At 44.0% G+C, this 24,445-nt stretch overlaps 2 protein-coding genes and 1 long non-coding RNA gene across 5 annotated transcripts in view; 2 read left to right on the forward strand and 1 right to left on the reverse strand.

Moving 5' to 3' along the window:
* The first annotated feature begins 739 nt into the window (after positions 1–739).
* Positions 740–8,557, forward strand: RBP4 (retinol binding protein 4). 3 transcript variants are annotated; one of them, XM_039871717.1, is made up of 6 exons: positions 740–909; positions 1,234–1,362; positions 1,460–1,596; positions 1,751–1,857; positions 6,599–6,811; positions 8,256–8,557. In XM_039871717.1, exons 2-6 carry the CDS (start codon positions 1,252–1,254, stop codon positions 8,291–8,293), a joined length of 606 nt encoding a protein of 201 aa, XP_039727651.1. In that variant the 5' UTR covers positions 740–909; positions 1,234–1,251; the 3' UTR covers positions 8,294–8,557. The 3 variants fall into 3 exon arrangements, with proteins under 3 accessions (XP_039727651.1, XP_039727649.1, XP_039727650.1); XM_039871715.1 differs by lacking the exon at positions 740–909 and adding an exon at positions 975–1,127; XM_039871716.1 differs by lacking the exon at positions 740–909 and adding an exon at positions 1,050–1,152.
* A 2,014-nt stretch (positions 8,558–10,571) lies between these two features.
* FFAR4 (free fatty acid receptor 4) overlaps positions 10,572–24,445 on the reverse strand; it is a 20,825-nt gene continuing 6,951 nt past the window's right edge. The window contains exons 2-3 of the mRNA XM_039871714.1: positions 22,125–22,253; positions 10,572–11,240 (exon numbers count right to left, since the gene is read on the reverse strand). Coding sequence (XP_039727648.1) covers positions 10,851–11,240; positions 22,125–22,253 — 519 coding nt within the window. The 3' untranslated portion in view covers positions 10,572–10,850. The remainder of the gene's footprint in view (positions 11,241–22,124; positions 22,254–24,445) is intronic.
* The window catches only part of LOC120609295 (uncharacterized), a 5,838-nt gene continuing 2,442 nt past the window's right edge, over positions 21,050–24,445 (forward strand). The window contains exons 1-3 of the long non-coding RNA XR_005654723.1: positions 21,050–21,221; positions 21,987–22,037; positions 23,595–23,738. This is a non-coding gene — a long non-coding RNA (uncharacterized LOC120609295). The remainder of the gene's footprint in view (positions 21,222–21,986; positions 22,038–23,594; positions 23,739–24,445) is intronic.

Here is a 24,445-nt window from a genome sequence, read left to right on the forward strand (position 1 = left end):
ATTGTATGGAAGGAATCTTACAAAAAGATATTTCTTTGTCATACCACTAATTCTCATTTAGTCAAAAGCTGCATCTTCTGACTGCTTTGATCAGATTGAAGCAAATCATTAACTCTGAATGGAAACAGAAAAAAAAAAAAAAGGTCAGAAAATCGAGCCATCACGCAAAATTACATAGTCACGGCATTGCCGTTTAATTGACCACTGACATTGGTTGTAGAGTTTTGTTTACCTCCCCATTCTTGCCCACTCCTTGGCCAACTCACCTTAGCTGTTTTGAAAATAAAACAAAATTCTACTATGGCTTTGAAATAAAATCGTACCATAAACAACCGATAGGCATGTTTCAAAGTGGTTTGAGCCGTAGTGTCACAAAGTAGGCCACCGTGGAGGTTGCTAAAATATTTCCTGTCCTGACCAATGTTGCGTTTCTGGAGAATATTTAACAGGGAGGGTTTTAATGCTTCTAAAGATGTTGAAACTAAAGAACAAATATTGACCCAGAGAGCACCACAAGTCTCCTGAAAGAGAGTAAAATACATCCTTTATAACATGAAAAACTACTTGGCTGAAATATTCCCAAACCCCTGCACAACCGGCCCTCAGAGGACGGAGGGGCCAATTTGGGACGGCCAGGGCCGGGTCATTGACGCACCAGACAGCACCAGACAGCATCATCATAGGTCCTCTCGCTCTGGGAGGCCACGATTTTCCCGCCAGGCCGACCTGGGCCCCCAGCCAGAGCAACAAGGCCCCAAGGCCACCCCAGGCCGCAGCTGGCGGGCACTGGCACAAGCGCTGGATAATTAGGCCAGGGCTTGTTCCCGCGGCTCATCGCCGCTGGAGAGTTTGGGCTGCCTAGAGGCCACCCCGCGCTGCAGCTCCACCAATTCCCCGGCAGCAATAGAGGTGAGGCTCTGGCCAAAAAGACGTTCCTTGCGCGCGGGCGCGGGTGAGTCAGGGCGCGTTATGCAAGTGCTGGCCCGCCGGCCCCCGCACCTCCCCCCTTGGTCTTTCACCCAGCGCGGTTGCGACAGCGCGACCCCCTCCCCGCAGAGCTATAAAGCGCCTCCCTCGCTCCCCGCGCGCCCGGACGCCCCGGCCAGGTCTGCGCGCGTCTCCCGGTGGTGAGCGGCGCCCGCGCGGGGAAGGGTAGGGACGGGCGCTGTGGGGGCGACCGCAGCAGGCCGAGTGGTCCTGCGGCCCCGCGCTCACAACGCGCGTTTCCCGCAGGGCGGATTCCTGGGCGAGATGCAGTGGGTGTGGGCGCTCGTGCTGTTGGCGGCGTTGGGCAGCGCCAGGGCCGAGCGCGATTGCCGGGTGAGCAGCTTCCGAGTCAAGGAGAACTTCGATAAGGCTCGAGTACGTGTCGGCCCGGGTGGCCCCGGTCTCCTCGCTCCCTCTTCCCGGCGGCCGGCCGTGCACTGCCAACACCAAACCTGCTCTCATCTCTTCGCAGTTTGCCGGACTCTGGTACGCCATGGCCAAGAAGGACCCCGAGGGCCTCTTTCTGCAGGACAATATCATCGCAGAGTTCTCAGTGGACGAGAACGGTCAGATGAGCGCCACGGCCAAGGGCCGAGTCCGTCTTTTGAAGTCAGTGGCCGCTGGGCAGCAGAGCTCTTTGCGCTCCAGGGTCCCCCAGGCTGAGCGCCAAACGCTGATCGCAGAGGGAAGGGAACACCCGGGGTGGGATGGAGGGAGGAAGCCCTTTGCCGGACCTGGCTCAGGATCCCTTTGGCTTTTGCAGCAACTGGGACGTGTGTGCAGACATGGTGGGCACCTTCACAGACACCGAGGACCCTGCCAAGTTCAAGATGAAGTACTGGGGTGTAGCATCCTTTCTCCAGAGAGGAAGTGAGTACTCAGCTCAATGGGTCTGTCTTGGGGGTGGAGGTGGAGCATACCTGGCCAAATCGCTGGGTTTCTTCTCCTGTGGCACCCTTGGGAAAAGTGGTCTGTAAATGGCAGGAACCCTCAGCACTGCCTGAGGTTAGGGACATGAGACTGGGAGTAGCTTAACCCTTTCCCTGCCTCCTCCCTCTCCTCACCCACCCCTCTCCCCCACCCTGCCCCAACCCCCAGCTCAGAAAACCTGGCCAAAGTTCAGGAGATCTTTGGACTTGTCAGGTGCCTTCCTCCTGCCATTTTCCTGTCCCGCCACCGTGGCAAGATGTGTAGCCTTCTCCATGTTTATCCCTCCCACCACCCCAAGACCCAGCCCACATCACCGCTCAACCTAACTTTGAATTTTCTCAATCTCTTTGGGCTGAATCCTAGAGTCAGCTTGACTATTTGGGGCCCCAGCAGGGTCTGGGAGGCCCTCATCCTAGGGTGTAGGAGCATGATGGACAGGGTTGACCCACTGCCCCCATAGCCTGTTTGCTGACACTGAGATTCTGAGCCAGATGCAGTGTTCTGGGTGTCAGTGACCTCTTCCCTTTTTCCTAAGCACTGAAATTCAGGTGGGGAGAGGGGAAGATTAAAGACTCTAAGAAGAACGTCCTAAAACTTGGCCTGATCACGAGAACATAATATCTGTATGTTCTTTCTACTTTTTTCCGCTTTCTCCTAAATTTCAAATCTGGAGTCTACTTGGTACCTAGAGAATAATGCAGACCAGGGGGGACATATAGGATTTTAGAGATGGAAAGTTAACCCTACAAAATGGGTTCAATAAACAGATGAATAAACTGAGGACGACAGAAGGTAATGAATGCTTTGCCCAAGGTCATAGAATAAGTTTATTAGAGTCAGTGTCAGAAACCAGAGGTTTCAGCTCCTAGGCCAGGGTTAGGAGGCCCTGAACAACAGGGACTCCTGATAGAGACTGACTTTTACAAAGAACTGTTTGAGCTCTCCCGTGGGATAGGCTCCAGGGGACTGACCGGAGGGAACTCTCATATCTGGTGATCCAGGGCAGAAGCATCCTTTATGTGGCCCATCGCTCTACACGTGGCACATGCTCCATGACTTCTTCTAAAGTTGTATGTTAGATGGAACTGCATTTTTTTAAAATCAAATTGCATCTTCAGTACTGATTTACACTATACAGATGGAACTGCTACTTTACAAGGTGAAAAAAACTTTATCCTTAGAAGTAATAAAAATTATTTCAAAAAATGCAGCAAAACTTCCTAAAGGATTCAGTTAGCATAAAAGATATACTCTTCTGATGATGGATTATAAAAATTAATAACAGGGAATACAAAATTACTAATTTTTAGAAAACACAAACATAATGCTCTGTGGCATTTTGAGATGCACTCCTTGAAGGCCTGGGATTCTGTCAGTACTGCATTTGGGGAGGGTAAGAGAAGACCTCATGAGCAGGTAGAATTTTGCCTCTTGCAAAACGTTCAAACCACCTCCCCTTCCCAAACCAGATTATCTCTGCTTTTACCTCTTGTAGATTAAAGTTCTAGCTAGGATTTTGTTTGGAGAAAAAGAAAAGTATTGAAATCTTGAAAGTGATTGCTGTAGTTATTAAGTGAGGTAACTACTATATGAAAGGCTTAAGGTTAAATTCCTCCTTAGATAATCTTTCAGAAAAGCAGTGTAGTGGTTAAGCATGCAAGGTTAATGCTGGACTGCCTAAATTCAAATCCTAACTCGACCCACGACTTGTAGGGCCTTGGATATTCCTTATCTTCTTTCTCTGTGCCTCAGTTTCCTCATCTGCGAAAGGAAGTGATCATAGCCCCTACTTCTTGGAGTTGTGTTATGAGGATGCCATGAGTTAACATGCAGAAAGCACTTAGAACAGTGCTTGAGACATAAGTTCTCTGTAAGTGTATGGTTTGCTACCTAGTTATCTCCCCAGTCATGAAATAATAGCTTTATATCCTGGGTCTGTGATGATAGGACCCCCAAACACCATCAAGTCTCTCATTTTACAAATGAAGGAATTAGAGAAGCTCCATATGAGAGAAAAGGGACTAGCTTAGGGGCGCACAGCTAATTACTTGAGTTTCAAGGCCCCAGACTCCACTTTGCCAGGAGCCGTTGTGTTTTTCAGGCAATCAGTCAGAACTAACATCACACCACCATCTGGCTGGCTCACCTGGACAGTTAGACCTGAGAACTGCAGGAAGGTTCTCACCCAGTCTCATCACTTTAGGTGATTGGAGGACCTACACCCTACAGGTGTAGGGACCTGAAGGACACATTCCAAGTCCACAATGAGCAACAGATCTTCAAGGGACCCCGGTCATCAGCGTTGGCTCACACGGAGTGTTTTGTTTGTTTGACTGTTTGTTTTTGGATGGGAAATCAAAACCTCTAAACCAGTCCGTGTAGGTATAGTGTAGACACAGCAGCAGTATAACCTCACTTCCTGGGATGGTGGAGTGGCGTGGGGCTCCCAGTCATACGGCCGCTGCCTCCGTCACTCTCTCTCCCTAGCTCTACTTCATGCAAATAGCTGCCATCCAGAAATGTTTAGGAGTATCTGGCTCTCCGGAGGGACCCACCCTAGCTGCTGGCAGTGAGCAGGTTGGAGGCCTGAGCTCATTCTTTCTAGCAGCTCTCAGGCAGTTCATCTCTTGTTTTGGGAGGGAGAGTTGGATAAAGATTGTGACAATTTAAATTCTTCATCTCTGCACTATTTAGCCAAAAAGGGCTTGGAGATAAACCAAACCAATTTAGGCCTTTATTTTTTAAAGTAAGAACTGTAGTGAATTTTCCTAAAACCAAACATCGAAAGTTACTTAGTACCTATGTCAGCATTCACATTTTGTCTACGGTTCTGGGCACGGAGAGATAAAGCTGCAGATTTGCCAAGCTAATAGCTGCCTGAATCATGAATTGAGGTCACATTTCGAAGGACAAGGCTTTTGTATCTATGAGGGTAGGTTGCTGGGGTACCTGTGACTGACACAGTGAGCCCCATAACCACGGAAGAAATGACTTCATTCAGAGAGGAGGAAGACTCTGCCCAGATGCTCAGGAGCCTGTGAGGGGAGCTGGTGGTTAGGGTGGGGCCCATGGCTTCTGTTCCTGGCTCTCCTGCTGAATAATTGCATGACCACTACTAAGCAGTCATATGTCTGGGCACTCCCACCTGGCTTCTGACACTCTCTTTCTGGCACTGTGAGGTGCAGGGTGGCTCATTCTTCTTCCTGGTAGGCCTGGAGTGAGCTGAAAAGGGGGCTCCACCACCCACTCCTGTGCAGCCCTTTTGCAGGGCATGGGTTAGAGCTGAATCCCTACTAAGCTGCCACTTCAGGGATTCTCAGAGCCAAGAGGCACACCATTGGTGACTTAGGCCAAAAGTTAGAGATCCACCTTAGACCCTCTAATGATGGGAGATGCAGGTACCTCTGTATTCCTCCAGTGTGAAGCACACCATAAGGGCAGGGATGATCACTTGCTTCACGACTGGGCATGAGATGGAGATGCAAAGCCTTTTTGTTTCTTGCTTTTTGTCTCCTCTGCCCCCAATTTACTTATTGGGATAGAGGTTAGGCTTGTGGGCTCTGGAATCAGATTGAATCCCAGTTCTGCTCTTTTGGATCTTGGGTGAATTATTTAGTTTCTCTGTGCCTCAGTTTCTTCATCTATAAAATAGGGATGATAGTGTGCACTTGTGGCTCGATGTGAAAAATAACAGAAAATATGGAAAGTATCTGCACAATGACTGTCACATAACTAAGTGCTCAGAAAGTCTCAGTCATGGTTACATGTCAATGAAAATGTTAAATTAAGTAGAAATGTGACACTTTTTACCAAATATAAGATATTTGGATAAACCTGAGCATTGTTGTTTCTTCCTGGCAGATCTCTCACATACTTTCTTGTTATTTCCCATCCTGCCTTTGTTGGCATTTTCCCACCTTCATTTATACTTATTCTTCATGGCTCACATCCTAGCCTTAGGAATACATGCAATCAAATCTTTAAGGGCTCCGCTCTGCCTCTATCAGGGGAGTTCTAAAAGAGTACAAACACTAAAAAAGAAAATCTGATGCAGCATGGTGGGCATCTTGTGCCCTAAGGCAAAAACTACTCTTTTGCCAGCTTGAAGAGGTGGGTTGGTCGCTAAACCAGAATTAGGATGGAGCCAGAAAAACCGTGAGCCAGATCGTCAGGGTAGCATCCCCCAGGAGATTGAGAGGCAGGAAGGCTGAGTGGTTACTGAGATGACTGGGAACTAGCTGATATAGACCATTGCAAGAGATGCATGCTGACTTTGGGGGTAACATAAGTGGGTATCCGTCAGACATCAGCCACAAAGGCATAGATATTGTTGGAGGGTAGGTGGGGAAGACACAGTAGAAATGCCTATTCTGTGGTTTTGATGGGCCCACATTCTTGGTTGCTCTTTGAAAAGATGATATTACATTTATCATCAGGGTGAGATAATCATTGGAGTGAATGAGATTCCCCAACTCCAGGGCTTTTTTCCTGTAAAGGAGAACAAAAGCCTTTCTCGTTGTCTTAGCTTTATTAAACCTGTTCAAACTGTCTGTGATCTCCCATTTCCTAACAAAATGAACCAGTTTTAGGAAGTCGCTGGCTTCTCGGGCTTGATTGTGATTTTCCCTGACATTCGAGCCTGCTGAGGGAGAGGCATTGGCTCTGGCTTTCTGGTTTGCAGACGATGACCACTGGATCATCGACACGGACTATGACACCTATGCTGTGCAGTACTCCTGCCGCCTCCTAAACCTTGATGGCACCTGTGCTGACAGCTACTCCTTCGTGTTTGCCCGCGACCCCCACGGCCTGCCCCCAGACGTGCAGAGAATCGTGAGGCGGAGGCAGGAGGAACTGTGCCTAGCCAGGCAGTACAGGCTGATCTCGCACAATGGTGAGTGGGAAGTCAGGCAGGAGCGGGACAGCAGCCTGCTCTCCCTGAGGGGTCAGTGGGTCACTTGCCAGTGACATGCATTTCATCTGCATGCAAGAGAAACAAGGGGGCCTTGGGAGCCCCTCTAAGCCCAAGTCTTGGTCCTTTTTGACTAGGTCTTTCACTGGCCTTATCACAAGGCTGATGCAGAAGAACCAGACAAAGACCATTTTCCAAAACCGTGGCACTTTTAATTAAGTAAAATGGAAGGGGACATGCTCTTCCTTTTTTTTTTTCCGCTATCTTGGTCACATGCTTTGCCCCTGGCTATATTTCCCCCAAAAAACATGTTGACTGAATTAATATTATTAAGGATTGAGTGGCCCTAATGAAGAACTAGGCAGCAAATATGGCCATTGGTGTAAAAACTTACAGAGAGACATCACTATAGCAAGTTCAAAACAGAAAAATTTCAACAAATGCTCTTTCTCTATTATGGAACCGTATAACCATTAAAATGACTAGATGACTTTCCTCACTTATATTTTTTGAGATTCCCTGGAATAACTGTTGGATCTTTTTATGGATATTACCCTCATCTGATCTTGATTTAAAAACCAGGAGCGTATTTGGAGGAAAGTGTCCTTTCTATTTTGAATTGACACTCACTCACTCCCATGGGAAACTACGTTTCGAAATCCAAATTGGGTAATACTAAAATGCAGGAAAGAAAGAGAACAAAACTGAACTTTTCTGTTGGTCCTCTAACTAGCTGCCCTACACTACACCAAACAGATATGAACCTAGACCAAAAGGATAAATCAGTAGATTTTGATGTTTTACCCTTGGGTGGCCTAAATGAAAGGGCGGTAAAGGATTTTGCCACAGACAGACTCCAGGCCAAGCTCTTCGCCTGCATTATCTCGCTTAATCTTTAGAGACACCTTATGAAATAGATACTCTTCTATGTACAGTCTACAGATGAGAAAACAAAGGCTAAGAAAGATTCTGAAAGTTGCCCAAGATCTACAATAAGTAGCTGAGTTGGATGCAAACTGAAGTTTTGTTTTGTTTTTATTTGTGGCACTGAAGCCCCTTGTGGTATCACCTGGTGATACATGGTGCAGGACATGGTGAACATTCTATAAAACCACTAAGAGTGGCTGAGATCAGGCTGACTTGGCTTCCACTTTCTGAAATAGGAGGATGGAATGCAGTGAGGCAAATTAAAGACAAAAAGCACATTGTTTCATACAGCAGATTCTATCCTCTCAGCCCCCAGAGAAATTCAGAGGGTTGCAGAAACAGCCTTGAGGATGTTGATGAATTATAGCCACATCTAGCTATAACCTTACAAGAAGTACTTGAATAAAGCCAAGCCCTGAGGCCATCATGGCATTCATAATCTACATTAAACACTGGATCCATCTTTCTGTTATTAACGGCTTTGTTTTCTATATTTCAGGTTACTGTGATGGCAAATCAGAAAGAAACATTTTGTAGCAGTATCAAGGATGTCAGGTTTCATTTGAAGACCTCCAACTAACTCTCACTCAGTCTTCAACTCTATTTATCTCAGTTTAGTTTGACCCTCTCTCCCTGCTTTCCCCCAGGAAACATAAAACCTTTGCTACACAGAAAAATATATGTGGAAATAAGTGACTGTTTGCACTCAGATGTATGTCTTTACTGAGGTTTTACAGAATCATTTGAAGCTTCGGATTCCAGACTTTGATTTATTAAAATATAGTCACCCGTTTCCTATGATTTGGGTTTTTATTTGTGTCCACATGTGTGTCAAAGTGAGAAGTCCTGCAGATAGTAGAGTAGGGTCTTCCCTCCCCGGGCTTGATGACCCTTGGCCTGTTCTAGTGCTGAATCTCCATTATTAATGGCTATTCCTTCTCCAAACTTCCTGAAAAAGTGTTTCCCGTTAACCCAGAAAGGCCTTAACTGCTGGACAAGGCACCAAGGCCAAATGAGCAGGTGAGTGTAGGCTAGGCCAGTGAGCCCAAGGCTTCAGTCAGCCCTGGGCCATGAGGTGGAAAGGACAGATGGCTCACTCAACTGCATTTGAGAGGCTGAGAGGCATGAGTCTGGGCGAGCTCTAGTAAAAAACACCCTCCAGCCCTTCATTATTTCTAGCTCTTAATCCACTTCTTACTTCAGATGTAGCCAAAAGTCAAGGCAGAATAGGCTTCGGGCTTCCCTGGGGGAACTGGGACATGGGACCCTTGGAAGCCAGGTCTGGAGGAAGATTGTGGCCCCCTCCCTACCTGGAGCATGCAGGAAGGAGATTGGGGAGTAGCCCGGATTGGAGCAAACACCAGTGTCCCACTCCACCAGCAGCACTTGTGAACGCTAGTATATAACTGCATGCAAAGCCATTTGCCTCAGTTTCTCATCTTGAAAAGAAATCAGGCTCTGGTGCCTGTCTTGGTTTTAGTCCAAATCTAGCTCAGATTTATATTGGCTGTATGATCTGGGGCTGGTTACATGGCTTCTCTGAGTCTCACTCTTCCCTCGTGAAATATAGGGAAATAGTATCTGCCTGATGGGATGCAGCGAGGACTCAATTAGAGCATTTCAGAGCTGTGCAAACACTGGCAATGCCCCGCTGACAGCTATGAAATGTATTGGGAGGTGGGGAAGGGCACCTCTCTCCCATATGTGCGGGCATCTCTGCCTGGGTGCTGGCGCATGGGAGGCTCCTGGCCCGCCCCCTCCTCCCCAATGTGCTTGTTTTCCCACCAAAGAGCGAAGAGACAGGTGACCATATATGGGAAAGCTCTGCCTGTCACCACACAGAACGGCAGTCAGAGCGAGGCTCCTCAGCTTCAGTTTGAGAACCCCAGAGACCCATAAGATGGCCACACAGTTCAAAATACAGCTTTAATTCACTCAATCTGTTAACTAAAGATGAACGAAACATCCCTGTCCTCTTGTTCTTGGGCTTGTGAACACCATAAATCTTACTTCAGAAGAAATTACTCATGAAACACCACAAACAATGGCAACTACTGGCTCTGATTTACTCAGCAACGAAGACTTGTTGAGCTCCTACTATGTGCCAGGCCCTGAGCTACTGTGCATTCCAGCCATTGACCTGACTTCCATGTGCTGGCATGTCCTTGGGTTCTCTTGGCCCTGGTTTCTTCTCTCGCTCTCTCCTTTCTCAGGGATAGGCCCGTATACACAATCTAATGACGCCCAACACTCTATCTTCAGGCCCACACTCCACATCCCCACATCTAACTGCCTACTCTCCATTTGGATCTCCCTAGGATTTCAAACTTACAAGCCCTAAATGAAACTCTTGGCTCTCCCCCATCGGCCTTCCCACATTTTTGTTGCCTGCCTCCCATCCAACCAGTATCAGGCTACAAATTTAGAAGTTACCCTTAAATCTTCTTTTCCTCACATTCTACATCCTGTCCATCAATAAGTTATGTTTGCTCCACTTTCCTAAAGTATGTCACAACATCATTTCTCGCAACCCCCGTTTTGGAGTCACCCTATTGTCGCTCAGATTTCATGACACTGCATTTCCTAAAGGAGTCCATAGAATTTCTTATAAATGAAAAAAAAAGTTACCTTTAATGATTCCTTGAAAATTCCTCAAGTGTTCTTGACGTTAATGAATGATCCTGAGGCCTTGCAAGTCCAGGGTGGGGACCTAGAATGACTGTGACTATTCAGCAGAGGAATCTGGGTCCTGGACGGGTTCCAAGACTTACTTCAGAAACCAGCAAGGTGTGGCTTTGTATGTAGATGTGATTGCTGAACAGTTACAAATAAAAATTTATTAAATTCAATCATATTACAAACACACTGAAAAAGTTCATATTAAAGGAACCCCTAACAAAGCCTTTTATAAAAGATAAAATTCGTATACTGAATGATCACCCCTTAATTTACTAGTGCTGTCAGTGGGTGTTTGCATAGATTACATTTTCTTATGGTACACTGGTGTGATGGTCCTGGAAATTAACACCCTTTGAAAACATACCATGCATGGCTTGCCAGAGAGTGACAAACTCTGCCTATAGAGAAAAATCAATTAGCTAGAAATAATAGACAGGTCGTTTCTTCTGAGAGACGTGTCTGTAAACATGGCTCCCTTCTCCAGGAAGAAGCAGCGACGAAACATCTTCCTCCATTCGTTCCTGAACAGTGACATGTTGTAGAGAATGGGGTTTAGGGCTGAGTTGGCAAACGTGAAGGCCACAACCCAGAAGAACAGTGACGGCGAGATGACCAGGTCTCTCTTGAAGTTCTGGATCAAGATGAGGAGGATGGTGATGATGATGGGGCTCCACATGATGAAGAAGGAGATCATGAGCAGGAAGAGTGTGCGGAACAGCCTGAAGTCCTGCTGCGACACGCGGATCTGGTGGTTCTCCGAGTAAGCCAGGTTCACCGTCAGCCTTTTCCTCGATGCCTTTGTGATCTGCAAGAACACAAAAGAGCCAGAGCAACAATTTCCTGCGGAGCCACAGTGGAGGATGGGGCGTGGGGAGTGAGGTGGGGTCAGGGTAGGTTGATTTATGAGGAGCCAAGGGCCCCAGGCGTGGGATCTGTGGGATTTGGGACTGTATTTGTGCAGAGAGCGCTCCCTTCTCCGAGGCCTGGTGCGCCACCTGCACTTAGTGTGCATGGGAGAAACGGAGCACCTGGCTTGCCCCTTGAGAAATAAGAAAATTAGCCATCTTGTATGTAAATAGAGTTGATGAGGGGGAAATGAAAAGCCTGAATCGGATGGTCTAGAAGAGGGGTATGTGAACAGAAGCACGTTGCTATGGTCTGAATGTGACCTCCCCTCTCCCCCATTCCTATGTTGAAACCTAATCACCAAGGTGAGGCTATTTAGGAGGTGGGGACTTTGGAAGGTGATTATGCTATGGGGGATAAAACCCTCCTGAATGGAAGTGTCCTTTTTTATTTTATTTTAAATTTTTTAAGTGTATTAGGGTAACACTGGTTAATACAATTGTATAATTTTCAGGTGTACATTATAATTTGACATCTATATATCCTATTGTGTGTTTACCACCCAAAATCTAGTTTCCTTCAGTTACCATATATTTGACCCCCTTTACCTTGTCTACCTCTTCCCTCCTCTCCCAACCCCCACCCTCTGGTAACCACTAGTCCATTGTCCATGTTCCTGAGTCTCTGTTTGTCCTGTTCATTTGTTGCTTTTAGGTTTATATCCCACATATAAGTGATCATGTGATTTTCAACTTTTTCAGTCTGGCTTATTTTGCTTAGCATGATTATCTCGAGGTCCATCTACAAATGGCAGTATTTCATCTCTTCTTATGGCTGAGTAATATTCCATTGTATATATGTACCATAGCTTCTTTAGACAATCATCTATTGTAGGACACTTTGGTTGCTTCCATGTCTTGGCCGCTGTGAATAGTGCTGCTATGAACATAGCATGCAAATATCTTTTCAGATATGGGTTTTCAAGTCTTTGGGATAAATACCCAGTAGTGGGATTGCCGGATCATATGGTAGATCAATTCTTAGTTTTTTGAGGAACTTCCATACTGTTTTCTATAGTGGCTGTACCAATTTGCAGTCCCACCAGAAGTGTATGAGGGTTCCTTTTCCTCTGCATTCTCTCCAACATTTGTTATTACTTGTCCTGTTGATTATAGCTATTCTAACAGGTGTGAGGTGGTATCTCATTGTGGTTTTGATTTGCATTTCCCTAATAGCTAGTGATGTTGAGCATCTTTGCATATATTTATTGGCCATTTGTATGTCCTCTAGGGAGAAGTCTCTGTTCAGGTCCTCTGCCCATTTTTTGATTGGATCGTTTGTTTTTTTGGTGTTATTGAGTAGTATGAGTTCTTTCTATATTTTGGATATTAGGCCCTTATTGAGGAGTTGCTTGCACATATAGTTTTCCATTTGGATGGTTGCCTCTTTACCTTGTTGACAATTTCTTTTGCTGAGCAGAAGCTTTTTAGTTTGATGCAGTCCCATTCATTTATTTTTGCTTTTACTTCCCTTGACTTTGAGGTAAAATTCATAAAATCCTCTTTTAGTCCAAGGACCTTGAGTTTAGTTCCTATATTTTGTTCTATGCATTTTATTGATTCTGGTCTTATATTCATGTCCTTAATCCATTTTGAGTTAATTTTGGTGTGTGGTGATAGACAACAGTCTCGTTTCATTCTTTTGCAGGTGGCTTTCCAGTTTCCCCAGCACCATTTATTGAAGAGACTTTCCTTTCCCCACTGTATGTTTTTGGCTTTTTGTTGAAAATTATTTGCCCATATAAATATGGGTTTACTTCTGGACTCTCGATTCTGTTCCACTAGTATGTGTGTCTGTTTTGCTGCCAATACCATGCCGTTTTGATTACTGTCGCTTTGTAGTATAATTTGAAGTCAGGCAGAGTGATGCCTTCAGCCTCATTCTTTTTTCACAGGATGGCTTTGGCAATTCAGGGTCTTTTGTGCTTCCATACAAATCTGATGATTTTTTGTTCTATTTCTTTAAAATATGCCAATGGGATTTTGATGGGGATTGCATTAAGTCTGTATAATACTTTAGGTAATACGGTCATTTTAACTATATTGATTCTTCCAATCCAAGAACATAGAATATCTTTCCATTTCTTTATATCTTCGATTTCTTTTAATAGGATCTTGTAGTTTTCATTATATAGGTCCTTCACATGTTTCATTAGATTTATTCCTAGGTATTTTATTCTTTTTGTTTCAATTGCAAAAGGAATTATTTTTCCACTTCTTTTTCTGACACTTCATTATTAGAGTATAGGAACGCTATGGATTTTTGAACGTTGATTTTGTATCCAGGGACTTTACTGTGTTTGCTTCTTGTTTCCAGTAGTGTTCTTGTGGAGTCTTTAGGGTTTTCTATATAGAAAATCATGTCATCTGCAAATAGTGACAGTCTGACTTCTTCATTTCCTATTTGGATGCCTTTTATATCTTTCTTTTGCCTGATTGTTCTTGCTAGGACCTCCAATGTTATATTGAATAAGAGTGGCAATAGTGGACAGCCTTGCCTTGTTCCTGATCTTAGAGGGAAGGTTTTTAGTTTTTCACCATTAAGTATAATGTTAGTTAAGGGTTTGTCATATATGGCTTTTATTATGTTAAGGTACTTTCCTTTTATACTGATTTTGTTAAGTGTTTTGATCATAAATGGATGCTGTACATTGTCAGAGGCTTTTTCTGCATCTATTGATATGATATGATATGAATCATAGGATATGATCATATGATTCCCTTTATCATTATGAAGTGTCCCTAAGTATATTTCTTTATCTTTTTTTATTTTGAAGTCTATTTCGTTCAATATTAGTACCGCTACTCCCACTTTTTTCTGAATGCCATTCGCTTGAAATATCATTTTCCACTCTCTCACTTTGAGTCTATATTTGTCTATGAAACTGAGATGTGTCTCTGGGAGGCAGCATATGGTTGGGTTTTGTTTTTTGATTCATTCTGCAACTCTATGCCTTTTTTTTGGTGAGTTCAGTCCATTTACATTTAGGGTGATTATTGAAATGTGGTCTTCTTATAGCAATTTTCTCTTTTGCTTTCTTGTAGCTCAGTGTTTCCATTGCTTCTTTGTCTTTGTGTTTCTGTTTTCTTTATTTTGTTTGGCTTTTGTGGATTTTGCCTCTAGTTCTTCTTGTTTTATGTTATATATTTCAGTTCTGAATCTTTGGTATGTGGTTACTATTACAAATATGAAAAAGATAGCTAAATATATACAGTCTTCCATTTTCTTCTGCTCGTGCCTTATCTCTATTCCACTTTGTGAATTTAGATCTTTGAATCCTCCCCTTTTCAGTCATCATTATCTCAGTTTGTCCCTATGTATGCTGAGTGTTCATTACTATCTTGCTATAGCAATTCTCTTATTATTTAAGCTTTTAATATCCTGTTCTTAGTAAGGGTTGCACTTCTCTGCTTCTATTTGCCTGATAGTCACTTTACTCCTAATTATGTGTTTTTTGTTTTGTTTTGTTATTTTGTTTTACATGAGCTGATACCTTTCAATATTTTCTGTAGTGCAGGCCTCATAGTGGAGAATTCCCTCAATTTTTGTATGTCCAGAAAGGTCTTAATTTCTCCTTCATATTTGAAGGAGAGCTTAGCTGATACATTATTCTAGGCTGGTAGTTCCTTTCACTTAACAGTTTAAATATTCGATTCCATTCCTTTCTGGCTTATAAGGTTTGCACTGAAAAGTCTGATGATAATCTAATGGGTTTTCTTTTATGAGTTACTGTCTTCTTTTCCCTGGCTTCCCTAAGAATTCTGTCTTTGTCATTGATTTTTGATAACTTTAATACAATGTGTCTTGGAGAAGGCCTTTTTGGGTTGATATAATTGGGTGTTCGGTTGACTTCCTGAATTCCAAGCTCTAGCTCGTTCCTTAAATTTGGGAAATTCTCGTTCACTATTTGTCTGACAATGCTTTCTAGTCCCTGCTCCTTTTCCTCACCTCCAATAATGCCCATTATTCTTATGTTTCCTCTCCTGATGGTATCAGCTACTTCTTGTATTTCTCCTTCGTTATTTTTCATTCTTCGGTTTATCTCTTCTTCCTTCTGATTTATTTCTAGATTTCTGTCTTCGATATCACCAATCCTTTTCTCCATTTGGTTGACTCTATTTCCCAAGCTTGCTATTTCATTTTTCAACTCTTGCAGTGTGTTCTTCATCTCCAGAAGTTCTATTTGGTTCCTTTTGAGGGTTTCAATCTCCTTGCTCTGCTCATCTAGTTGTTTTTTCAATTTCTGAAATTGTTGATTTTAGTTGTTTTGGATTTCATTGAGTTTTTTCAGAAGTACCAACCTGAATTCTCTGTCATTTAAGTCACATATTGCTATGTCTGTAAGCTTATTTTCTGGAGATTTTTCTCTTTCTTTCTGAGATGCCTTGTCACCTTGGTTGTTCATGGTGTTTAATGGACTATTTCTATGCTTAGGCATTAATGGAAGTGTATTCTGTTGTTTTTCCAGAAAGATTTATTATATAAAGGTCTCTCTTTAGCCTGCAGTAAAGAAGGTGCTTTTCTTTTGGTTTCCAGGAGGTGGTGTCTAAACCTCTTGGATCCCTGCTTTATATAAAGCCTAAATGTCTTTTTTTATTTTCTTGTAGATATTTAATCACACTTGCTACTCTCAGTTTCATTCCTTGTCAGTGTTAGCAACAGTTTCGGTAGTGTTTGCTCAAATTCCCCTGGGGCTCCGCGGTGATCAGTCTCGGAGGGTATGTGGGGAAGGGTCCTTTGGGTTAGGGGTTGGAGGCTACAGCTCAGCCTTGGTTTTGGAACTAGGGCTAGTGAAAATTAACTGTTGTTTTTCTACTGTCCCATCCCACTTCTCTGCTTTCTGCCTTGAAGGCTGGGCCTGCTGCCATCTGCCAGAAGTTCCAGCACTTCTAGGCAAGGCTGATCAGGGAAGTTGCCGCACCTTCACCCCTCCCCCTCCACCTGCAAGGAGCTACAGCGGCTGTGAGGGGCAGCTTCTTTATTTCTTTCAGTCCACCGCCCAACACCTGGGGTTCTGACCTATATGGTAGCTCTTATGCGCAGATCCCACGCTCAGAAATACTGGTGTGTGGTTTGGGTGTTTTTTGTTCAGTTTTGGATGTTCAGCTTATTGTTGTTTCAAGGGGAGAGATCTGAGGATGTCTCTCACTCCGCCATGATTCCCAGAATTTTTGGAAGTGTCCTTAAGAAAGGGGCTGAGAGAGAGCTTCCTCGGCACTTCCACCATGGGAAGACACAGTGAGAAGTTGGCAGTCTACAACCCAGAAAAGGGCTCTCACCCAAGCCTCACCATGCTTGCACCCTGATCTTAGACTTCCAGCCTCTAGAACGGTGAGAAATAAATTTTTGTTGTTTCTAAGCCACCCAGTGTGTGGTATTTTGTTACGGTAGTCCAAACAAAGAAACACAGTTTCCCTGTTATTTCTTTCTTTTTGAAAGAGTTAAATAATTAGTTGTATAAAAGCAATATGTGCTCAAGGTAAAAACGCAAATGATATAATACTGAAGGAGATCAAAGGAAAAGATAGAAGGTATCTAGTCTCTAGATCCTCCATTTCTGCTTCTTGGAGGTGACCAAAGGAACGGTTTCCTGTATGCCCATCTGGACATGCTGCACGTCCACACACACGCCCGGCTGTGGGATCATAGGTGGCTGCACTTTTGCTTTGTACACAGATGAGACCACACCATGCACCCCACTCTGAACCTTGCTTCCTTTTTACTTAGCAGGATATCTTGGTTCTCATTCCATGTCAGCCCAGAGAGAAGGCACCTCATTCTTGTTAGTGGTTGCAGAGACTCCACAGTGTGGCTCTACCGCAATTTATTCAGGCTCCTACTGATGGGTATTTTATTTATTTAGCCTGTGTGTGTGTGCGCATGTGTGTGTGTGCGTGCACGCGCGCGCGACAGGGGTGGGGGCGTAGGTACTGGCTGAAGTGGCTGTACACACATGTGTCCCTCTCCCCTCCTCTCTAGGTTGTTGGAAGAAGGAAGGAGCAGTGGGAGAAGGCGTAAGAGTATGGCCATGCCTGCATGCCCACACTAGATTCCTTTCTTTGCCTCAGGGCAATTGAAAATGGATCCTATATCTTGCCATAGGGCCCTGAGTTGGGGACTGTGGAAGGTGATGAGATTGGAGGCTGCTCATTTCCTAGGAGAGGTGCTGCTAGGACTCATTCTGAAAACATAGCTGGATCTGGGAAGGGCCCCAACCAATGCCCAGGGGAAGGGGGGAGAGGGGGCATGGCTATTTGCGAATGATGCTCTGATTAGCAGGGTTTGTTAGCACCACCACCAGCTACATGGAAACCAGAGGCAATAACCAACAGAGGGGGACAATCACCTCACATTAGTTAGCAACCATACAAGTTCCTTGTCCATGAGGGAAATCAGCAGCACTGACACCTGCTCCTCTGCACCCCACTCCCATTCTGCCTCGTGGGGACGGGAGACTTTAAATTGACTATGCGATTGATGGTTGATTATAAGCAGGCATAACCAAAAAGAGACCGGAATGTTTGAGAATCAGTCTTAAGTGTCATTAAATGTTCTCCTCCCTAGTAAGAAAGAGGAGCTGGTCAGAGCACTACTGGTGACATTTATTGAAAAATCAGCACCATTTCATATTTATGCCCCAGTTAAGAGGTGATGATTGGTGGGATACACATTCTCATGCACATCTTCATGCACTTAGGTGGGTATATCAGTAGAATAAATTCCCAACAGTGGAACTGCCGGGATCGCTAATATTTCATACAAATGAGTGAGGCCAACATTATAGCAGTGGGATTGTGGGCAAAGAAGGCACCCCTGGTTATGTGGGTTTAGAATTGGGTTCTGAGAGCCCAGCTCTGGTTGGGGGAAGGGGAGCAGAAGAAAAAGTAGGTTCTGGACTCTTCTTTCAGGAGCCCTTGAAAGTGTTGCTTCTCATGTCTCCTATCCAATCTATTCAGTTAGTGTCTTGCTTCAGTATCTATCAGAGAGGCTGGTTACTAGTTGGCAATGTAAACCAAACCCCAACAGTTAGCATTGACAGCCTGATTGAAGGCACTTGGGAGTGGCTGGGAGACTATTTCCCTGGGAAACTGTTTATTGGAAAAAGCCACTAAAGATGTATAGCATGGCTGAGTCATGAGGAAAGAGGAAGCAGAAAAGGCAGAAAGGTGAAAAAGGACACTGCCCCAAGCACATGAAGTAGCTCTGGAAGGGAAGAACCCAAGTGAGGCCTGTTCTCAATCCCTTGACCAGGCCAGAGCCAGCAACGAGGGCAGGGACTGTAGAGTGGTTTCTCAAAGGAGATTCCATGGAGCACCAGTCCAGAGGGGGAAACCCAGATTTAGCAATGCTGTCTACTCTGTTCCTGGGTTGGAGATTTCCAAAGTACATCAGCATAATAAAGGCTCTGAGAAGTCCTGCAGCAAAGAAACCCATTTAACTTTGATTAACCCAATTTTTCCCCAGCTCATTTGATCATGGTACCCTTTCTAATATCTAACACCCCATGGAGGTCTAAGAGTGCCCTAGAGACTCTGTTTTAGAATAGAAGATAAGGTGGTTTGAAAGAGGCATTTCTCAGGCCCAGTGATGGAGCCCAAATTAGAGGCAGTAGTGACAAGCTAGAGGTGGGGCTGGTGGGGGTGGGTGGTTTAGTTCTGTGTCCTATGGCTTCAAATGATTTGCTAATTGTGTCTCTGTGGATATGGCTAGTTAACATTGACATTCAATTGATTTTACAGAGCTATGCTCTTAACAAAACAAACAAACAAACAAACAAACAAACAAAAAAACCCAGCACAAAAAGCTGATTTGGTGCCTCTGAGTATGAATATCTTCAGAGGGAGAGAGAGGCGCACCGTGCGGGCCTTCCCAGACCCTCCATCCACCTGGCAGCAACTTATCTGCTTCCCGGCTACCTAGCAAACCTACAGGTGCAAAGTGAGGACAAACGTCATAGCCCTCCTGGAAAATGGGCAACAGTTTTGCTAGTGGGATGGGAAGTAACTTTTAAAATTCTTATATTTGCATTAACATTGTGTTTTCAAAACATTATCATACTGCACTCTCATTTTATTGTGTTAAACAATCCACTGAGGCCCATTTATCTCCAGAGAAAACTGAAGCCCACATTTATTAGGTAACTTGCCTAAGGTCACACAGTAATAAAGCTTGAACTAGAACCCAGGTCTTAGGACACTTTGTCCAGTGGTTTTCCCACTGCCCAAGAGGAGAAGACACTGTTGGCCTTTTAATGTGATCCAAGACTTGTGCCTTACTCATCAATGAGTGTTTGTTTAGTGAGCACTGTAATGGATAAGCCAGACCCTACTCTAAGCACAGGGCTATAACAGTAAACAAAGTCTGCCCTCATGGAGCTTACATTCTAGTGAGAAAGACAGATGATATACAAACAACTACACAAAGATGAAATATGACAGGGCTTGTACATGCTTTGAAGAGAAATAAATCGCGGTAAGGAACTACTGAATGATGGGGAGTCTTTCCGTGGAACAGCCTTTTGAATACAGACCTAAACAAAGTGGGGGAATGGCCTGTGCAGAAATTTGGTGAAGAGAAATGGCAGGTATAAAGGCTCTGAGGCAGCAGTGTGTTGGCGTGTGTGAGAAACAGCCCCAAGGCTAACATAGACACAAGAGAGGGGAGAAGATGAGCTGAGAAGGGCAGGCAGGGGCCAGATCACATCCGGCTTTAAGGTGAGGGCTTTGGATTTTGTTTCTTGTGTGAAGGAAGTGATGGGTTCTAAATTATATCTTTGACCTATTCCTTAAAGCACCATTTCACAACTGTGAGCCATGATAGACATTCGGTTTCACTGAGAAGCTGTCCTGGGGTCTGCGACAGGGAGAACTGAAGGCTGGCCATGGGTTTATATGTAAAGTGCCTGGACAGTAATAAACTGGATAAGAGGACACTTCCCTCAACTCATCAGGACTCTTGGGTCTCCCAGAGTGTTCTCAGGTGAGCCCTGGCCTGAAAAAAAGATGAAGGAGTGTGTGGGAAATCTTTCCATGGAATACCCCAATCCTCCCTCAGCAAGAGCAGGCAGCTAAGAAGTATGAGGCATGAGTCAAAGGAGACCAGAGCCCTCTTGGCCTCCAAGGGACTCTGGAGTCAGACTGCCCGATACTGGGTTTAAATGTTGATATTGCTGCTTATGTGCTGTGTAACCTTGGGCAAGTTACTTAACCTTTCTCTGCCTTGGTTTCCTCACCTGTCATTCTTATTATGATTAAGAGTTCCTGACACACTGTAAACACTACATAAATATTTGTTAAATAATATTTAAAAAATTAATTCTACATTTCTCTTCCTTTTCTCTCCCCACCCCCACTTTTTTTAACATAACAATAATAGCTAATACTTACATAGTGCTTACACATCCCAGGCCTCTTTGTAAGGCTTCAGGCCTGAACTGGCCTCATACACTTGAACAAGCCCCAGACTGAGGGTCACTTGAGAGCGGGGAATCACAAGTCAACTGGTGGGCAAAAATCTGAGGAACAACATGGGTGGGGAGGCATCTCCCACAGGACCTAGGGATTAGCAGACTCGGATGGAAATTGGCCTGGCTTTGGGTTCTGAGCATCTAAGAAGGTTACAGATCCTCAGCTACAAAGAAAGGGCCATAAAAGTGGTCAGACAGCAAGCAGGACCAATAGGGCCCCACTTCAATATCCTTGTTTGACAAATGACCCATAATATGCTATAAAACCAAGATTCAACAACTGTAAACCTCTGTGAGGACTCAAAGGCTTTGCATTAAGCCTTCTCAAACAAGCATGAACACATGTACACACTACTTGCCTGGGCCAGCACCACATATGTAAATGGGTGGCCTCCAGAGGTAGGAAGTAGACTGGTAGGTCTTTCTTTACATCCCTGTACATGCTCGCGCCGAAGGTAAAGACCATGTCCTGTTTAGACTCCCTTTTGAAAGGCACATTTCCTAGGGGTGTGGGCAGCTACTGGAAGGTGGCAGGAGGGGGCTTCCAGTAAGATTCTGTTTCTCTTTCTATTTCTGGGAGCTGCTTTGGGAGTGTGGTCAGTTTGCAAGCTGTGCATGTATGCTGGGTGTGCTTTTCTGTATATATATTATACTGCAATAAAAAGTTGTTAAAAGTGTACCTTCTCTATTGCTACATTGCCGTGTGCGGTGGGGAAACAATGGACACCATAAAATAAAGTACGTCATAGCTGTATGACAGAAGGCCGTGAAGCCACTAAAAATAATGAGGCAGAGATAAAGGAACTGAAATGGGAAGATGTTATGATGTAGTGTTAAGTGAAAAAAGAAAGTTAAGGAGCAGATAGTGTTATCTCAAGTCTGAAAAAAATTGTATTGAATTGTGACAAATAGTTGACATTTGATCATTTTATATGGTTCATCATATATATATATATCATATATGTAAATATAGCATAAAGAAATGTATGTATGTAAATTTTTAAGAAAAATAACATAAAAAAAAACCAAACTTTGAATCGTTAAAAATGGGGGTAGAGATTTTAGTTTTTGTGTTACATATTTCTAAGTCTTTAATTTTTTATAATAAGTTTGTATTTAGTGATCAGTAAAACATAATAACAATCGCAAAGATAAAACTTTTTTTTTTTTTTTTTGCAGAAGGGGTGGATCTGGACAGTGAACCAAGCCTGAACTGGCATGAACACTAAGGTAAATTCTGACCAGGAAATGCTAAGCTTACCCCTGAAATACCCTGAGCCTGAGTGGAGCTGAGCTGCGGTCTGGATGCGGATGTACCTGTAAAATTTTGGAGTAGCTGGTCACAATGAGCAGTCCTGGCACGAAGAAGTTCAAAGTAACAAATGACACGTCCCAAGAGATTTCTCCGGCAATGCTGGGCCAAATCAGTGTGCAGATCGGAATTTCCTAGTTACACAGAGGAAGTGAAAGTCATTTAAATGCTAGCTTCTCATTTGGCCTTTAGCTCAGTCCCAGCTGGGTGTTTACCGGGCAGTGTTACACTCCTGCGGTACACTGCTACATGACTGGTATGACAAGAAACCCCAGAAGCCTTTCCGCTGCCCACAAAACCCCACTTACAAGTCGTTTGCCTCTGACCTCAGAGTAACCGTAACTGTTATTCCCATTCTCCAGGAGAAGCGACTGGCCCTCAGGGCCGCAGACTGGTAAGAGCCGGGGTCAGTTCCTAGGCATGACTCCAGGTTCAGTTCTCTTTTCACTTCCCTTACCTGAGCTGCAAAGAGCCTCTGAGGCTTCTCTTCCAAGTCCTTCATTTTACAGGCGAAAAAAATGACCCCCCGAAAGGTATTGTACATTAGAAGTGACATACTACACACAAGCATATCAAAACAAGAATAAGGTTTCAGTGCAGTCACACTGTGTATGCTGAAGGCGATAGGATCTATGCTAAGGCATTAAGTATTCAAATGCCTGCGTGGTGCCAAGTTGCATCAGAGAAGGCCATGACTTACTCCGAGACAATTCTGGTACCCAGACTAGGGAGTTCTGTCCTCGTGTGCCTCTCCAGAGGAGCACAGTGCAGGCCCAGAGCAAGATGCAACCACCATGTCCCATCAATTCAAGACATGAAACCTCTGGAATGTGGCGGAAGAGCGTGAGGTTGAGAACTTGCTATCACTACATTATGTTGAATTCAAACGTTTGAAACTAATTTGTACCCCCGAAATAGTGGTGACCTTACTAGTTAGTAAGAGCTGCTGCAACAATTTCTTCCAATAAATAAGTAGTCAATGAAGAGTCCTACCTACCCACTTACCTACCGACCTACCTATCTATCCTCCCGAACACAATTTTCCTGTGTCTGCTTGACTATAGGACAAAACCACTTAGAAAACAAGTTGCCCTAAACATGTAGGATAGATTTTTGAGAGCACATTCTTTTTACACATTTATTGATTTTTGGTGGACAAGGCCTCTTAACTAATGTCCAGAAGTAGGATTATCATCCATGGTACCATTCATTCATTCACTCAACCAATATTTATTGAACATTATACTAGGCAAAGGCAAAGAATTTTTATCATTTCCCAACATGTATCATAATTGAGTGGTCACACTCAAACTACAGTCAAATAGTCACCTCTTTCCTATTCAGCATTAAAAGAAAATATTCTAATATTTATTGAGTATTTATTTTGTGCCAGGCAGCATTTTACATACATTATCTCATTGAATGTTCACAACAACTTTATTGAAATGCATTATTTTTTTTTTCTCATTATACAGAGGAAGAAACTAAGGCTTAGAAATATCATCCTAAAATAATGGTCTATAACACTAAAGATGTTCTCCTTTTAATTGTGCAGTATTTCCCCTAAAGAGCTAAGTGTATATGGGAGCATCCAAGGATCTACCAAGAAAACTCATAAGGTAAGTCGAGCAGGGAAGAATGACTTAATTACATTTGTACCTTAAAGACGGGGGCGGGGGCGGGGGGTGGGGTAGAGAGTGTTGCTTCCTTTTCCTATATTGTTTGAATGACTTGCGAATACACTGGGCATTCCAAAACCTTGTTCCTCCATCCTAGTCCCTACTGTCCACACTTGATGGGATAAAGTGTATTAGATCTTTTTCATTTTGGTGACTGGAAAGGCACTTGCATCTCTCAAGGATCTTCTGAACATTGGCAGCCGGGCGACCATGGCTTTTTAGATAATCCACGCAACCTTCACTTGTACTCAGCCCTCTGCCCACCACAGGCCTCTCCTTCTACCACATCAGTGGACGACACGTACCAACAGCTATGCTGAAGCAATGATCAGGATAAACCGATTCCAGCCCTCAATGTGAGTTGGTTTCTAATTCCTACTCTCATACAGGGAGGCCAGAAAAACAGATGACTCCAGAACCATTTCTTAAAACCTCCAAGAAGTCTGAACTTTTTCTAAAAGCCTTCTCCAGAATGCCTGCCAACACCTCTCCCGGCTTAACAAGATTTTATAGAAGAATGTGTAATAGTAGAGTAAAGTGTTGTCCCTACATTAAGGGCAAAAAAATATATCCCTAAATTATATGCCTGTATTATCCTAGTGTTATTGAAGAAAATGTGTAGGTGTGAATGAACAGATATACACCTA

Source organism: Pteropus medius, unplaced genomic scaffold (genome assembly GCF_902729225.1).
Source record: "Pteropus medius unplaced genomic scaffold, Ma_sr-lr_union100, whole genome shotgun sequence".
NCBI classification, from domain to species: Eukaryota; Metazoa; Chordata; class Mammalia; order Chiroptera; family Pteropodidae; genus Pteropus; species Pteropus medius.

What these genes read in the sequence shown, in the direction of transcription:
- RBP4 (XM_039871717.1), top strand. Translation starts at nt 1,252, where the DNA reads ATGCAGTGGGTGTGGGCGCTCGTGCTGTTGGCGGCGTTGGGCAGCGCC. An exon ending in AGAACTTCGATAAGGCTCGA is followed by an intron (nt 1,363 to 1,459) that starts GTACGTGTCGGC and finishes ATCTCTTCGCAG; the next exon opens with TTTGCCGGACTCTGGTACGC. An exon ending in GGCCGAGTCCGTCTTTTGAA is followed by an intron (nt 1,597 to 1,750) that starts GTCAGTGGCCGC and finishes TGGCTTTTGCAG; the next exon opens with CAACTGGGACGTGTGTGCAG.